The sequence below is a fragment of the Convolutriloba macropyga genome, chromosome 8 (genome assembly GCF_964194025.1).
Source record: "Convolutriloba macropyga chromosome 8, txConMacr16.3, whole genome shotgun sequence".
Lineage (NCBI taxonomy): Eukaryota > Metazoa > Xenacoelomorpha > Acoela > Convolutidae > Convolutriloba > Convolutriloba macropyga.
The window spans coordinates 14908068-14926484 of NC_134475.1; the positions used below are offsets into that span (position 1 = coordinate 14908068).

Here is an 18417-nt window from a genome sequence, read left to right on the forward strand (position 1 = left end):
ACCCACCCCTATATCCATCCCCACCCCCCCCCCCCCCACCCCACCCCCACCCTACTCTCCTTCCGTACGCTTCATAATACTTTTCCAACTAATCTTGCATTACAATCTAAGCTTGGAGCGATTCCAGGTTCGAGATTATTTTACTCAATTTACTTTCAAAATTGTTAAACTGTTCAAAAAGGTCTATACCTGCTTATGAATCAGTTAATACTAATTTACGACCACTCATGAAAATCGGAAGTGTTGGCGTGGGACCCGTATCGGGCTAATTTTCACAGAAAACAAATAAAATGACTGATAATTTAGTGCCGTGGGTTATTGGCTTTGGTTTCGTTTCGGTTTTATGGTTCACCCTTTCCCTCACAGACTTAAGTCATGAAGGGTATAGTGAAAGTGAATTGTATATATTTGTCCAAAAACTTACACTCTTTTGTTTTGATTTAAGGCCTGGGCGCAGAAGTTGAAGTAAATCTTAAACTAAGTTTGAGCCGTGGATCTGTTTAAATGCGATTTAAAGCCCTCTTAAATTTCGGAGCTGAATTTCAGTTACAACCACGAGGGGGGAGAGAGAGTGTGTTTCAAGCCGTCTTTTCAACAACTTGGTCTCTTAGGAAGTGCCGGTTATAATTACATGGAAAAGCCTTTTAAATCCCCAGAAAATACATTAAACCGTTTTTCTTAGCCCACAATTATCCCTTACTCCACTCTCAGGTAGCCCAAGCTTAATTCGGAATTATCACTTTTATCACTTAATGTTTGACTTTCGCGCGTCAAAAACGCGAGAATCGCTAAGCTTGAAAAAGTGGCATAAATTTTGCCCAAATTCCTTTAATAATTTAATTTCGTAGCCTTGCGCGCTTTGATGTGCTAACAGCATTCGCGTATTTCACCCCGGAAAACGCGCCCAAAATCAGCCCAGACGCTTTTAGAGAACCCGTCAAAATTTGGCAAAATCCTTCAGGAGCAAAGTCGAGTTAACTTTGCTTTGAAAATTGGATCAAGTCCAAATACCAGTAATGTTTTTCATTATTAATCCAGAGGAATGCAATTACTGATTTCCCCCTAAAAACACAAAAAATTAACCCCCCAGATTTAACCCCGGAGTTATTGTGCAAGCTGAAATATTTAAGACCGTGCGGCGTTCTTTTTGCCCAGAGCCGTAAAATAACACCGCGGACTGTAAAAAGAATATTCAAAAGGGTTGCAAATCTGTTCATTGTGTATTTGAGCGATTCATTTTCTGGATTATGAATTCTTAAGTTTATTAGATATAGTTAGCTTGTTAGTTATAACATTTATAACTTACGGTCCCTTAATATTTATTCAATAACTTATACCTTGACGATTTTTGGCGACGACTGAAAAGATTTCAAATCTTTCTAATATTGATAAATTGAGAAATCTTACTAAACCGGAACCCATTAGGATACCCTTACTTTCCGACTTGAAATTCATTCAGTAATTCGCCTCCTCAGGCTTTTGTTATCATGTAGTCATAAACCTGGCTAGTTATTACATAGTTATTACAAAATCAATACTGCGCACTATCCGTATCTCTTTTAAATATTGGTTTAACATCGATCCAAAAGTTCAAAGGCCTATCGGTAAAAGTTTGTGCAAATTTGAGTAAAATAGAGTCAAAATCTGTCAAAAATAAGATTTATCGTTCAAATCTTAGGGACTTCAAATTTTGAATGATGAGCAAATGTAATTTCAAATTGCAAAATCTTTGCAGACGGCTTTGCTATTTATAGTAAAGCTTTGTGGTTCATTCGAGTTTAATAGCTTTACGAATGTTAATACGATGATACTATAAGTTCTTTTAGAACGAAATTATTAAAAATTTAGTCTAAACTTTTATATATATTATTTCATTTATCAATTGGGTTAATTCTTCCTGCTTATTGCAATTAATTCCCCAGAAAGAAACGCCCTCCATAAATTTCAATTTTCCACAATCCGCCCAACATACAAAGATTTTGAGTACCAAATGCAACTCAAACAATAAAAAGTGATGTCCTAAAAGTTATCGAGCCTATAAAAATCAATTTGGAACACCAGTTTTTTTTTGCTTAACTCTGCTTTTTGCTAAATTTTTCAAAATTGTGTTGCAAAATTTGGTGCTTTAAAACTGCCCTCGTTTCATTACTGTTAAAAACGTGCAATTGATATAGTTTATGTTTCAATTATGGCTTTAAAAATTGACAGAAGTTCAAAATTCGGTGAAGATTTCTGTCCCAACTGCTGTCTTCCGATTACAAACTCGTCTGCCAATCATAATTGTGTAGAGGCATTACGTAATGGGATGGAAACGATGCGCATTCGAGTGGAGGCTTTAGAGTCGGAATTACGTAATGAAGTTGTGACGTATTACAGACGAGAGCGATCTATGATGTTACAAATTGCAGATTTACATGAACAGTTGGAGAGAAAACAATTGGAGACAATAGACACGGCAATGTTTATTAACGAGGTAAGTTTAATTCGAGATTGTTTTGTTCCAACTATCCAAACTTGTGTCAGGTTCAGTAATTTTAAGCATGCTGCCTCTTTTTGTTACGTCAGTTTTTGATATCCGACGGATATATTTCGCAGAGACGAATAAAAATGTTCCGCAGGTTGAAAAGCCGTAGCTCTTCTCAGGGACTCGCACTGGGGTATCAGACCCTCTAGACAGAAATTGTGTCTGATAAGATCCACTTTGGTCGCGCACTGGGGTGTCAGGCCCACTGCATTTGTTTGAGAAAAATCAAAAATCCTATTTTTATATTATTTTTTGAGCTCCTCATCTCAAAGTATCATTTTTTACATAGAAATATGCTCAGATCAACAAGACAAAATATAACTTGATCTCAAGTGTAGTTTTCACTTCTCATCGACTAAATTTGGGCAATATTTCTCGAAGAGTGGTCTCTTCGGGCGAAAATTAAAGTTTATTTCCTGGGGACTAGCTCTTCTCTGCGGCCAAACTTCTTGCTTCTGATTCTGGGAAACAGTTGTGATCAGACCGTAGAGATTCTGGAAAGTGCAACTGTTCAGGTCCAGTCTCAAAATTTTTTATCAGATCGTGCTGGATCTGGGTGAGGTGCTGACCAGACCGCTGTGTCGCATTATTTTACCCCCCTATGCACGAACGAAATGGCTCTAATAAGATCGGGGTTCAGGACCTCAACATGGGTTCGATCTCTCAAATGTGATGACAATCTGAACCATTTTTTACCTGCTCTGCCTTTTAAATTGAATTGGCTTTGTAAATCTAATGTGACAAATATCTATTTGAATGATAGAACTTTCATTAACCTTTCCTTGCCAGGTCTTTGTCATATACTCCACCAACATTACGTCTGACCACCTTCTCTGTTGAGCCTCACTTGACGGTTCGATACATTTTGAGTACAAGTTTGCAATGAAAAATCTCGAAAAATGAGTTGTCTTTAGAAGAGACATGTTTGACTACCTGAGTTTAGTTTGAAAAGATAGAGTATGATTTATTTCAAGTGCTACTTGTTCCAAGTTTTTCCGCGTACGCAAATGCTATTATACCTTTAAAGTTTTTCAAGTAGCAGTATTTTAGCCTTCAATTCAATTTTCTTGCCACTAACTAATTATTTGTTACATTGAATGCAAACATTCCCCGAAACGCACATTCCCTTTTCACAATAGACTTAAACAACTGCACTCAGGAAATTTTTCACTCAAGTTGTTCACATTTGTCTACCTGAGCAGAAATGGGAGAGGAATATGTCTTTTAAATTAAAACAATTCACTTTTTTATTTCGCTTTTGCTCTGTAATTTTTCTAAGGGATCAAAGCAGTGGAACACTTAACACTTTTAAATAGTTCTTATTTTAATTATCAAGTTTTAATTTTTTAACTGATTTTTTATCTGAGATAACTGTTTCTTTGACGCAGGCGTTCATAATCAGAAACTGTTGATTTCTATCATAAAAAATTTACTATATTGAAATGATGATGAATTGATCTCTATGAAGCTTATTTCAAAAACTGTTCCAAAATCTACTAATAATAGAAGCGTTGAAATACACAAAAGAAGCTGGCATTTTATCAATATTGTTAGTACTCTTTTCTGAACTATTCTATCACAGTAACTATTTGATCTCATTTCTCGGCCAACTGTGTACAATAATGATGACGTAAAATAAACTGCTACTCTTTTGTTTCATGATAATAAAATGCCGCCTCTAATCGATTCTCTATCGGCTCTGATGATCACGCGGCTGTATTGATTCTTCTCTGCAAGTGATTTTTTGAAGAATTAGAGGCGTTTAAAATGAAATTACATTTTTCAGAAAAATTTCAAAAAGAGCGAATTTATTTCCCCAATGATGAAAAATTATTTTTATGCAAGGCCTCACAATTTCTTGAAGGTTGTCAAACTAATTTTAAAAAATGTAAATTGTTTCAATCTGACTTATTCTTAGTTTTTTCTTCCTGTTGACTTGAGACGTCAAATCAACCACAGTGGCCTCATATGTATATATATATATATATATATATATATATATATATATATATATATATATATTATATATATATATATATATATATATATATACACATAGAAATTGTGTTATTTCCTTGTGTCTCAAAATTGCTGTGAAGAAGTCCTTTTTTGCATAGCAACTTGTTTGTTGAGTTTTGAAAAAACCGAAATCATCAGTCAACAATGTCAATAAAAGATCTGGAAGAATAGGAAGTATGAAAAAGAAAAAAATTGAAATTTTGGAAAAGTTAATTTGGACTCTTAATGCTAAGTAACAAATTGGAAAGAAAAGATTCAAAGGAAAAGTTTTTTTTGCAATTTGTCTATGATTTTTTTCTTAGTTGAAACCATTTTAATTAGGGACACAATTGCTCTAGCAAATTTTTCTGTACACAAAAAGAAGTCACCGTGATAAAGCCATGAATCCGCTGGTCCGCATTGGGAAGGGTGATTGGTCGTTATCTGTCTTGAGTCTTAGCTTTAAGTTTCAATTAGTTTGGTTGCTTATGTTTTGTTTCAGGTTACACAATTCAAACAAGAGTATCATTTCCGGTTTTAAACATTTCATCATCGTGACTTTACTCGTTACAACTTTTGGAAACAAATCAACTTACAAAAGCCGGTAAAACACAATAAACGTAAGAAGTTAATCTCTAGCATTAACATCCTCCGGGCCCACAAAACCTAACCCTAACCTGGTTGTGGGTTTGGGGTAGACATGCATAAGTTTTACTGCTGGTCTGTTTAAATTGCCTAAAGCTTAACCTCTCATGACCTAGCTATGTTGTCGGGGCCGGTGAAAGTCCATGTGACTCGTGCCAGCGGCCAGATTCCTCTTGTTGTAAACTCTTCAAGAAGCCGCCAGACAACGTCATCCACTTCCAAAGCTGCTTCACAAGACGTCCACTTCTGTCGTTTGTTCAGCGAAGGAACATACTCGGTTAGCAGCCTCTTCCAAATCTGCTGAAGTCTCTGCTTCACCTGCGTCATCGCCGAACTCTTCAAGGTAAGTGTCTCGTTGAAAACGGCTCCAGGAACATTGCAGAAGGGCCTTCCAAGCAAGAAATGGTTTGGTGTAATTGGGTTGTCGTCTTCGTGGTTGCTTCTCACATGAGTGAGTGGACGCGTGTTGACAAGACACTCGGCTTCGCTGACGATCGTGGCAAAGACATCTGGGGTGAGTTTTGCGGAGCCGAGGTTCAAGAGAAGAGCTCGTTTAACACACTGAACGAGTCTCTCCCACACCCCACTAAAATGAGGAGCAGAAGGAGGGTTGAGTTTCCAATCGACAGACTGGTTCAGTAGCTGATCTTTGATGTAGTCGTGGTCCAACATCAGTGGTCTTCTTCTGATCTGCTTTCTTGCTCCCAGGCAGTTGGATCCATTGTCTGACAGGAACAAGCGCGGTTGGCCGCGTCGAGCGATGAAGCGTCGGATTGCTGTCAAACACTTGTCTGTGCTGAGATCCTCTGCAACTTCCAGGTGAATTGCTCTTGTAACAAAGCAAGTGAATAAGCAGATGTAGGTCTTCACTTCTGAATCTCGATGAACGACGGCAAACGGTCCAAGGTAGTCCACGCCGCCATTAATGAAGATGACTGGTGACTGAGTTTCCTGGAAATGAATGTCTGGCAGGTCTGCCATCGGTGGCTGTAGTCCCTGTGCTCGGAAGCGGCGACAGTCGAAACATTTGAAGGCCAAACTTCTCAGGAAAGCTCTGATTCCGAGAATGTGGCTTCTCTGTTGTATGTAGTTGCGGGTGTATTCAACTCCAATGTGCATACAAATTTCGTGGCATTTCTGTATGTAGAGTTGAGTGCTGTGCTCTTTAGAGTCCAGGATGATGGGGTGCTTGGCGTCAAAAGGTAGCGAGCTTCCTTTTGTTCTGCCACCAACGCGAAGATGTCCACTTTCAAAGAAAGTGGACAAACAGAGCAGACCATTTTTCTTTGACAAAGGCCTGTGTTGTTTCATGTCTTTGATGGCGTTTTTGAAGGAATTCTCTTGCGATTTTCTGAAGAGATAAATTCAGGCTTCGTTAATGTCGTCGAGTTCTAGTTTGCCTCTTTGTTTCGATCTGAGATTCTTTATGAACCTTATGACAAAAGCCATAGAGCGCAGTAACTTCGTCCACTTTGAGAATCTGCTGACGTCGATAATACATTCATCGTTGGATGGTTCCATTGTGACGTTTGTCTCCTCCTTGTTACCCAAGGAGTTCTTCCAATGGCTTTCGGGATCACTTAAGAAAGCTGGAGGCGTTAACCACAACACATTGATATCAAAGGCTGGCATTCCTTGGGAGACATGGTCTGCAGGGTTGACTTTTCCGCTGATATGCTGCCACTTGGAGACGTCTGTGTTGTTGCGGATCTCTTGTACTCTGTTTGCAATAAAAGTTTTCAGTTCGTCTTTGCTTTTGATCCAGGCAAGGACAGCTTCACTGTCGCTCCAAAAGTGTCTTGATGTAACTGGTATTGTTAGCTGCTTGGAAACAAATTGCATTAGTCTACATCCTAGCACGGCTGCTTGCAACTCAAGTTTCGGGATACTGATTTGCTTTAGTGGCGCAACTTTAGCTCTAGCTATGACAAACGCAGTTGAAATGGTGTTAGCTGATTGAGACCTGATGTATATGACTGCTCCATAATCCAGCTGTGAGGCATCACAGAAGCAATGTAACTGGTTTATCGGAGATGGTTCGTTCGGAGAAACAAAACATCGTGGCATTGATATTTCTGGCACATTTAGATATTGCTCTATCCAAGTTTTTATTGATTTCTGTTTCTCATCTGACAGGAGATTATCCCATGCAAGTCCTTCTTTCCAAGTATCCTGCCAGATGATTTTGAGTGTAATCAATAATGGGGCAATGATTCCTAATGGATCGAACAAGCAGTCAATTAAGGAAAGGAGCTTTCTGAGTGTGTAGTCCGTTTTGTCTTCCTGAACTTTAGCAAGCTTCTGGTGGAAGAAAGTATCATTAACTGTATTCCACATTACGCCTAAGACACGATATTTGCCTTTTTCACTGTCACAATGTTCTTTGGGTATTTTGCTTAGACATTGAACAGAGTTCGAGACAAACTTAGTTAGACTGAAACCTCCTTTAGAGAGTGTTTGTCGCAAGTCATGAACTGCAGTTTCAGCTTTCTGTTCATTGACGAACGAATGTACAAAGTCATCCATGTAGAAACTGTTGAATATTAGATCTTTTGTAGCGGTGTTTCCGAAGTCTTTCGCTGTTTCTTGGAGGACAAATATTGCAGTAGTTGGTGAACATCTGGCTCCAAAGATGAGTCGCGTATACTGGAACTGCTGTACGGAGTTGTTTGAAGGCCGAAGAAAACGGAGACATGACTGATCTTCTGTTCGTATGCAAATTTGCATAAACATGGCCTCTATGTCTGCCATTACTGCAACAGAATTCTGGCGAAAGCGAAGTAGTAAGCCGACCAGGTTGTTGAGAAGGTCGGGGCCTGACAGAAGGTTTTTGTTTAGCGACTGCTTCTTAAAAACAGATGCGGCGTTTGCAACACGCCTGACCTTCCCAGGTTTGTTGGGGTTGGTGACGGGGTGATGGGGAAGGTACCAAATCTTCTCTGGTGCTGGATTTGAGAAAGTTACTGGTTTGACATAACCCTTCTCTAAATCTGTTTCCAAAGTTTTCTCATACAACTGTTTCAACTCAATATCGTTGTTGAGTTGGCGCTGAAGGCTGTCAAGTTGTGCTTTGGCAACCGGATAGTTGTTTTCTATTTTACTGTCCTGTTTCCAAAGTGAACCAATTTCATATCTCTCCGATATGATGGATTGTATCTTGTAATATTTGAACTGCTCTTTTACTGTCTGTTGAAGTATCTGCAGTTTCTTCAAACTCGGTTCCTGTATTCTCTATTTTCCAGAAACTGATCACACATTCACTGAGATGTCTTTCAGTATCAACAGTTAAATTTGTGAGCGCGTGGTCGAAGGCTCTATAACTATGGGATAGTAAGTTTGTTTCCTGTTGGGTTGGATTACTTTTTCGTTTAATTGGGCCAGGAATTGTCCAACCGAGAACATTGCGGAAAGCAAAGGGGCTTCCTGAGGGTCCTTGAAGGAACTCGCGTTCCAAAGTGTATTGGGTAGCGTCAACACCTAAAAGTATCTGTATCTTGTTGTCACTAAGTTTAGGAAAATGTATGTGTTGAAGGTGAGGGTAGGACGAACACGCTTCGTTCAAATCGTTCACAGTCGCATCGTTGAAAGTCCAATAACTCACGGCATGAAGGTAGTTTAAACGGAAGAGTGGTTGATCGCTATTGAACTTTCCAATGTCCAAACCAACAAGATTTGCGTGCATGACGGATTCGTCAAATGCGCGCGATACATTCAGATCGAAATCTGAAGTCTTCGGAGCCCGTACCTTGTCGGCAGTGGTGTTGAGGACGTATGAAATGGTACTACCATTGTCCAAAATGGCATAACAATTATGTCTTTTATTATCATTTCCGAATAGGGTGACAGGTATAACCTGTAGTTGATTCCTCGTTTTTGATGGAAAACCAGGATTGTAAACCTGAGTTGGGATGTCACTGTTTTTGTCTTGTTGATCCAGTGGTTCACACATTGGCAGATCAATTGCTGTCACGTCTGTCGATTCGGGTGATTTTTGTCTGTCTGTGTGGAGAAGGCTATGGTGTTTGCTATTGCAATGTCGGCAGAGAACTTTTGACGTGCAGTTTTTGGCGGCGTCACTGGAGCTTAGGCAATTGAAGCACAAAGAGTTCTTCTTTGCTTCGCTATTGCGTCTGCTGACATCGAGACTGAAAAACTGTGGACACTTGCCAATGTAGTGATCTTCTTGGTCAAGCGGGCATTTTGTTCTGCTCCTATTTGCTGTTGCATTTCTCATAGGCTGCTTTGAACCAGAGAAAGAGGAGCTTCTGTTTGTGTTGTTGCTACTGTTAGCCGTCCATTGCTGAGGCTTTGCACTACCGATCTTCTTTTTTGCTGTATTATTATGTTCAAAACTTTTATTGCTGGGGAATGAACTTTTACTTCCTGGGAAATTCTGTGTCCAATTTGAACAATTTTGGTTCTTATTCCGATTGTTGAAGGAACTTGAACCCTGTGATTGGTTCTGTTGACCTGAATAGTTGTTAGTGTTTGATGAAAATGTGTCTTGTAATTGTTCGAAGGCTCTGGATTGCCGATCCAACCAATCGGAAAGCTCTGTGAGACCTGGATTTGTCCAGTCGTTGTCAACAACATGTTCGGTCCACTTCAACTTGATTGGGTTTGGTAGCTTATCTCGAGCTATCCTGAGCAAGTACGTGGCATTTAGGTCGGCACTGAAGCCATTTGAGGCAAATGTCTGAACAACCTTTCTTAACAACGAAGCGAAAGCTATCAAAGCTGCGTGGTCATTCATAGCCGGTCTTTGGAAAGCTTCTAATTCGTTTGTTAGGGCACCGACAACGTTTTGCGGATTTCCAAAGCGTCTGTTGAGCTCTTGAAGGGCGGAGGGGTAAAAGTTTGGGTTGCAAAGAAAGCCGGAGATGCAATCCTTCGCCTGTCCAATTACTAAACTTTGCAGATAGTTCATTCTTTCAGTGTCAGTGATATCTTCGTTGTTGTGGATGGTCGAAGAAAACATGCTGCTCCACTCGTTCCACTCGAGCGGGTCTCCGTCGAACTTCTGAATTCGGATGTCCGGCAGCTTTACTGAGCGGTGGATATTCCGTTGACGATATGGGTTGGAGTTTTGATTATCAAAGCTTTGGCTGCTTGGGTAAACAAGTCCACGAGGGGTTACGTTTGAGGGCTCAAAACTACCGTCTGCTAAGTTTGACCAACTGTTTGGGAAATATAACTGAAATGGGCCGGAAGGCTTGGCGTTGGGAAACGATTGCCGAAAGAAACTGGAACAGATGTTCTATGGTCAGGTACATTTTCGAAGAGGCCGGTGTTATTAATGGGCCTGGCAGTAGGGAAAGTATTTTTAGCCGGAGGGAGTGTCCCACTAAAAGATGGCAGTTGAATATTTGAAGCCGTAGACAATTGTGGGAACGCACAGGTTGGGTCAATAGAGCTCTGTGAAACAGTTGTTAGATTCACAAAGGGTTCTATTGGTTGAAGGGGTTGATGTTGATGGCTTGCTACGTTGTCAGAGTCTGTTTGTTCGGGTGCTGATGGCTGGAGACTATTCTGTACATCAGAACTGGTGACTCTATTGGAGTTCTCTTGCAAAATTCCATTGGCTGACAGCACTTGCCTATGTATGGTAATCGGATTGGCTGTTGATTGCTGGTCTGCCAAATTATTGACTTCTTGCTGCTGTCGGGTGTCTCGCATACTTTGAACAAATCCCGGAGACTGAGGTGCAGAGGGAACCGGTATTTGATTACTGCGTGATGAAGCGGCGCTGCGTGGACGCGTTGAAGTGTTTCGGAATGAAAATTCATGCTTCTTTACAGTTTGTGCAACTTCAACTTTTAGCTTTGTCAAGCATGCTGCAGCGTTGAGGGAGTCTTTCGCGTCCACATTTTCCGATTGTGTAAGCTGGTCGACAAGTTCGTCTAGTTGTGACATGGTTATCTTGAATTCATCATGTGTTACTAACACAACTTCGGGTTCCAAACCTGAATGTATTTGATATTCTAGCTCCTGTTTGAGCTCTTTGACAATGTTTAATTTTCGGTGAAACAATCTAACTGTTCCAACAATTGATGGCTTTCGACCTCCCATTTTCTTTGTTGGTCTAACTTTCTGAACTTCAGAGGTAAATTGAAAGGTCAAGTGGGGTGAATATAGGTCCCTTGAAGGACACAACGGGTGATTTTTTGGACGTTCCAGAGGAAACTTAGATGTGAAGTGGGGTAATCTTTTGACTTTTTAGAGGTCAATTAAAGTTCAAGTGGAGTAACCTTTTGACCTTTTAGAGGCCACTTATAGGTCAAATGGGTTGACTGTTTGACTTTTTAGAGGTCAAGTGCGGTGATTGTTTGACCTTTTAGAGGTCACTTAGAGGTCAAAATGGTTGACTGTTTTACCTTTTAGGTCACTTAGAGGTCAAGTGGGTTGACCGTTTGACCATTTAGAGGTCAAGTAGGGTGGCTGTTTGACTTTTTAGAGGTCACTTAGAGGTCAATTGGGTTGACTGTTTGACCTTTTAGAGGTCACTTAGAGGTCAAGTGGGTTGACTGTTTGACCTTTTAGAGGTCACTTAGGGGTAAATTGGGTTGACTGTTTGACCCTTTAGAGGTCAAGTGGGATGACTATTTGTAGGTCACTTGGGAGGTCCCTGGGGCACAATGGGTGACTTTTATAGGTCACTTGGAGGGTCCCTGAGGGACAATGATTGACTTTTGTAGGTCGCTTGGGGAGTCCCTGGGGGACAATGGGTGAATTTTTTGGGTCACTTGGGGGGTCCCTGGGGGACAATTGGTGACGTTTTTGGGTCACTTGGGGGGTCCCTGGGAGACAATGGGTGACTTTTGTAGGTCACTTGGAGGGTCCCTGGAGGACAGTGGGTGACTTTTGTAGGTCACTTGGGGGGTCCCTGGGGGACAATGGGTGACTTTTGTAGGTCAGTTGGAGGGTCCCTGCGGAACAATGGGTGACTTCTGTAGGTCACTTGGGGGGTCCCTGGGGGACAATGGGTGACTTTTTTGGGTCACTTGGGGGGTCCCTGGGGGACAATGGGTGACTTTTATAAGTCACTTGGAGGGTCCCTGGGGGACAATGGGTGACTTTTTTGGGTCACTTGGGGGGTCCTTGGAGGACAGTGGGTGACTTTTTTAGGTCACTTGGGGGGTCCCTGGGGGACAATGGGTGACTTTTTAGGTCACTTGGTGGGTCCCTGGAGGACAATGGGTGACTTTTATAGGTCACTTGGAGGGTCCCTGGGGGACAATGGGTGACTTTTGTAGGTCACTTGGGGGATCCCTGGGGACAATGGGTGACATTTGTAGGTCACTTGGGGGGTCCCTGGGGGACAATGGGTGACTTTTTTGGGTCACTTGGGGGTCCCTGGGGGACAATGGGTGACGTTTTTGGGTCACTTGGGGGGTCCCTAGGGGACAGTTGGTGACTTTTGTAGGTCACTTGGAGGGTCCCTGGGGGACAATGGGTGACTTTTTAGGGTCACTTGGCGGGTCCCTGGGGGAGAATGGGTGACGTTTTTGGGTCACTTGGGGGGTTGCTGGGGGACAGTGGGTGACTTTTTTTGGTCACTTGGTGGGTCCCTGGAGGACAATGCGTGACCTTTGTAGGTCACTTGGGGGTCCCTGGGGAACAATGTGTGACTTTTTGGGTCACTAGGGGGGTCCCTGAAACACAGCTGCGCTGCAAACTGGTTCTGCAAGCTGGTTCTGCTGGCAGAACACTGGAGGCTGTTGGGTGCAGCTGCTGGTGACTCAGGTTGGCCTGAGTGGGCTGGCTGACTGTTGGAGGGCAGTAGTGAGGGTCTACTGCAAGCTGGTTCTGCTGGCAGAACACTGGAGGCTGTTGGGTGCAGCTGCTGGTGACTCAGGTTGGCCTGAGTGGGCTGACTGACTGTTGGAGGGCAGTAGTGAGGGTCTACTGCATGCTGGTTCTACTGGCAGAACACTGGAGGCTGTTGGGTGCAGCTGCTGGTGACTCAGGTTGGCCTGAGTGGGCTGACTGACTGTTGGAGGGCAGTAGTGAGGGTCTACTGCAAGCTGGTTCTGCTGGCAGAACACTGGAGGCTGTTGGGTGCGGCTGCTGGTGAATCAGGTTGGCCTGAGTGGGCTGACTGTCTGTTGGAGGGCAGTAGTGAGGGTCTACTGCAAGCTGGTTCTGCTGGCAGAACACTGGAGGCTGTTTGGTGCAGCTGCTGATGACTCAGGTTGGCCTGAAAGGGCTGGCTGGCTGTTGGAGGGCAGTAGTGAGAGTCTACAGCAAGCTGGTTCTGCTGGCACAATACTGGAGGCTGTTGGGTGCAGCTGCTGATGACTCAGTTTGGCTTGAGTGGGCTGGCTGACTGTTGGAGGGCAGTTGTGAGGGTCTACTGCAAGCTGGTTCTGCTGGCAGAACACTGGAGGCGGTTGGGTGCAGCTGCTGATAACTCAGGTTGGCCTGAATGGGCTTGCTGGCTGTTGGAGGGCAGTAGTGGGACTCTACTGCAAGCTGGTTCTGCTGGCAGAACACTGGAGGTGGTTGGGTGCAGCTGCTGATGACTCAGGTTGGCCTGAGTGGGCTGGCGACATCCTCGTTGTCTTGCTTGATGATGAAATCTTTGCAAAGTGTTTCACCGGACCCATATCTTGCTACTAACCAATTTTGAAAAGGTTCAACAAAAACTAGCCAAGAAAAGCTGCTTCGCGTGGCTGTTTAATTATTATTTTTCGAACCGTTGCTACAAAACAATTCTTTTTTGAAATCTTTTGTTCAAAAATTAACCAAGAAAAGCTACTTCGCGCGGTTGTTTATTTCATTTAGGAAAAGTTAACAACAGGACTCAAATACCTCAGAACAATAGGACTAATATAAGTCTTTTCGGTATTTAGCTTATTTCAAACAATTGAAATGACAAAACTTAGATAGCTCCTTATCCCTTGTGGTTGGGGAACTTAGGACCCGAAGGACAACGAAATCTACTATATCAAATCACTGAGATTGCAAAAAAATCTTATCTGGTTTACAGCCCTCAGTATTTGAAGGTGATCATCTCCATTCTGCCATCTCTTTTGTCCATCTCAATGGATGTCCATCTCAGTCCATCTCAATGTCTCAATGTAGCACATACCACTCAAAATAACTTAAGCAAGAGGTCCTGGGTTCGCTCACTGAGTTCCCAGGAGCGCCAAAATGATAACGCCATGAATCCGCTGGTCCGCATTGGGAAGGGTGATTGGTCGTTATCTGTCTTGAGTCTTAGCTTTAAGTTTCAATTAGTTTGGTTGCTCATGTTTTGTTTCAGGTTACACAATTCAAACAAGAGTATCATTTCCGGTTTTAAACATTTCATCATCGTGACTTTACTCGTTACAACTTTTGGAAACAAATCAACTTACAAAAGGCGGTAAAACACAATAAACGTAAGAAGTTAATCTCTAGCATTAACACACCGTACACAACCAAAGTGCATTAAAAAACTGACTGCAGAAAATCTGAGCACCTTTTTGTTAAACTTGAAAAACATGTTTTTGACATGCCCCTTGTTTTGTATGCTAAGAAATTTTTACATTTGAACATGCTAGGAAATTGTTCGATAAGTTGTATGCAAGTAAAAATTTTTATCGTTGTTCTGATAATAACAATGATAGCAGAATAATTTGTCCCAAATTTCGTTAGGATAAAAATTTACAACAAAAACATGTCAAATGGTTCAGGAAAATGATTTGGCGATCGGAGATAAGTCGTGAAAGTCGGAAAGAAACTTCAAAAACATTAGCACACAAAGTTTAACGGTAATCCAATTTTACATTTCAGGAACTGATTTTTATTTGAGTATTAACAACATTTTTTAATAAGTCCTGAGAATCAAACCTTAGTTTCAAAATAAATTTCATTGAGAGCAGTATGTCAAAAAGAGAAAATCTTTAACCTCCATAAACAAAACATTGAAATCAGCTACCGGTGAAACCGATAGCCAATGTGAGTACTTAAATATTTCCATCAAGCAGTTTTACTTTTTCTGTCCAGAACCTTGGAACCCACATTATGTCAAATATTTCAGAGTTTCTTCTCCTTTTTAAAGTCTTTTAGTTAAACGATTTACTTTTCACGGAATACTGCTCTAAATTACTTGGGTTCTTTATCAAATTTTTTTTACTACTGACCTCAATTCTCATATTTGTAATTTAGTCTGAAGAAAAATGTGTCTGACTGCCTTTTGAGTATTGTTCAGTGATCAAATTTGTTCTCACTTTTTTGAAAAAAAGTACTCTTATGGAAATTTAAGTGAGGATCATATAGAGAAATTTAAATAAAGCTAAGTAATTTTTAGCAAAAGTAAAGTAATAAGGGAGTTCTAAATCTACAAAGGCTATTGATTTTTTGTTATAATAGGAGAAAAGTTCATTATAGGAAAAGAGCCGTGTCAATAGCAAACACTTTGTATTTTCCTGAAGTAGAATAAAAGTTGTCGCTAACACAATGAGAAAGAGTACGGACTTTTAGCTCATCTAATGAAAAAATTTCTTCTGGTCTGGATATTTGTGTCGTTTTTTATAAGTGTAAATTTTTCAGTATTCTGCTGAAGTATGAGCTCAAAAACTAATTCATCTACTCTTTCTTTTACTGAATTTTCCAATTTTGAAATCTCAGAAGTAATTATTATTTTGGTCTATAGAAATTAAGGTCAATAGAAGAATTTTAAAACTGTTTGCATCTTTTATAACTGAGTTTTGAGTATAATTGTAGATTTTTCGAGGGTTGCCCGGATGATTCAGTAGAAGTTATGGCAATTTTTTTGTTTATAATTGTGAAGTTTAAGAACAGGGAAGAAACTTTGACCAAACGTTTTTCTTTTTAAGTTTTTTTGGGTAATCAACATCAGTTTAGGTTAAATGTTTATATTCAACCGCAGAAATTTAGGAAGCTCACCAGCTGAAAAACAGCCGTAGTCGAGCTTTTCCAGGAGTTTACATATAAACATAAAGAAGATGTTCTTTTAAGTTTTAGTGGGTTTAATACATTCTCATGGTGTGAAAAAAATATTTCACAATATTTCTTCAATTCTCTTTGTTGGAGCCACTTTCATTGGTTAACTGAAATTTCTTGTGGGCAAATGTTTGTCCCACTCAGCACGAATATTAAACGTTGCGCTCTATTTTAAAGCTGTAACAAAGAAAAAATGAGATGATCTTACACTATTAAGTATTGTAAATTTCTATAGTACGCAAACATTGAACAAATTTACCTCAGTACCTGAAATAGAAGTAGTTTAAATAGTTTCTGTGGAAAATCTTTTTAAAACCGTATTTAATTCTTTTTCAGTCCAAGTGATATGTTTCGGCAGCACGCTGTGTGGCAAGCAGCTGACCATTAAAAAGCTTAAAATAGTGACTTTTAGCTAGTTACACTTTGTTGTTATGAACTCAGCACGGCTTTTCACAGCTCAAAATTCACCACTTCTCAGTTCAACCATTATTTTATTCTCTATCAGAGGTAAATTATTTTTTTGGAAATCGAACTGCCGCGATAAATGTTTGCAGGTTTTTCGCTGAGGCGAGTCATATGATTGATTATGAAACGAGAAGAAATAGTTCATTAAACTCAACTGACATCTATTTGCCTTATTAAATCGATCATTTCGCAGGTCAGCATTGAACTAAATTTACTTTTATTAGCGCCATAAAGCAAGGCTAAGCTCAACTAAACGATCGTTAAAAGATACGCAGATTATTTAGTTTACCATTTTTGTTGTCAGTAATAGGGTATTAAAAGCTTTGAGCTGACTTAGCTATTTGGTCAAATAAGTTGCTGGTTGACCTCCACTTTTTAATCGCAATGCCGATCAATTAGCATAAGAGTCATTTGATCGAACAACTGGTCGTCAGTTTTTGTTGTTTCGTGAAGCAAATCGGGATAATTTGACAAATCTAGATAATTTGACAAACAGTCAGCAAAGTGAAGTTTTGGCCAACTATTTTTCACAGATTGTAAAATTTCGAAGACAAATTGCAGAAAACTTCTCGATTACAAATTGTTAATATGGTTTTTGTCACAACAATATTTCAAGTTTGAAATTATCGCTCAATAAAAAGAATTTCGAATGCCACTTTGAGCCACTAAAAAAACCAATGTACTATTTCGAATTGCTATGAAAATCAGTTTTATGCAGCTTTTAACATCGCGTTTAAACTTGCAAGGTATTGGAGTAGTTTTTATTCGGTTAGAGATTTGGTACAGCATGAAAACTGTCATTTTTTTCAAAATTTCTGTTTGATCTAGAAAAACAAAGAGATGACTTTTTCCAGACAACTGAACTGAGAAAAATGGACTATTAAACGCTCAAACTTAAAAGATGAAGTAAGGTTGCATTTTTTTAATCAATTTAGGAAAAATGTTAACTAAAAATTAAGATGAAACGAGAAGCTTTTTGAAAAGCTGCGTTGATATTCATTTGAATGAAACGTACCACCCTAGTCGGGACCTGGAATTATTAAAAGACCGTCCTCGGCAGGTTTAAGGTATGAAAAGACTGTCATCGACAGATATCGAGTATGAAAAAAATTTGTCTGGACCTAAAGTGGTGTATGGACTTTGGCTGTAACTAAAACAACCGTACTAGAATTGGGATGGAACTAAAGCATTGGTCATGGAATTTGGCTGGAAAATAAGGGTGTTCTGAAATTTGGCTGGACAATAAAGGTGTTTTAAAATTTGGCTGGACAATGAAACGTGTCCTGAAATTACGCTCGCGACCATTAAAATGACTTGTTTGCAATTTCCTTCAAAGTTAAGGACATGTAGCCCAATTGGTTAAGCATTGGGTAACATTGGAGAAAGTCACCAGATCGAACCCAGATGTTGCCTCATTTTCGCATATGAAAAGATTTTGGCTGGACTTATGAAAAGAATTGGCCTCGAATTTAACTAGAGTCCCCGACCATGTAAATTAAATCAATATTTACCCCCCACTGGAGTTAATAGGTCTTTTCGTGAATTCCAGGTCTCGACTAGGTCACCATCAGCAAACAAGATTTCTCCTGGGAAAGAAGTTTTTTTTGTTAGGTATTGCTTTTTTCGGGTACTGGAAACATTTGCTTTCAAATATTTCCCACAACTGATTGCGGTAACAATCACTAGGAAAGCCAGCAATATGATATTTTTATTTTTTTCGAAAAAACTTGTCAAAGAGATAGAACCTACTCCGTTAAAAATTTTGCTGCCGAAAAAATTTGTCAAATTGCAGAATGAATTTAGGTTGAGGCAAACGTAGCGTAATAAATGGCGTA

At 40.3% G+C, this 18417-nt stretch overlaps 1 protein-coding gene across 1 annotated transcript in view; it reads left to right on the plus strand.

Annotated features, from left to right (window-relative positions):
• The first annotated feature begins 540 nt into the window (after positions 1-540).
• Positions 541-18417, plus strand: part of LOC142344500 (uncharacterized) — an 83277-nt gene continuing 65400 nt past the window's right edge. Inside the window, exon 1 of the mRNA XM_075396193.1 lies at positions 541-2473. Within this exon, the coding sequence (XP_075252308.1) occupies positions 2189-2473 (285 nt within the window). The 5' untranslated portion in view covers positions 541-2188. The remainder of the gene's footprint in view (positions 2474-18417) is intronic.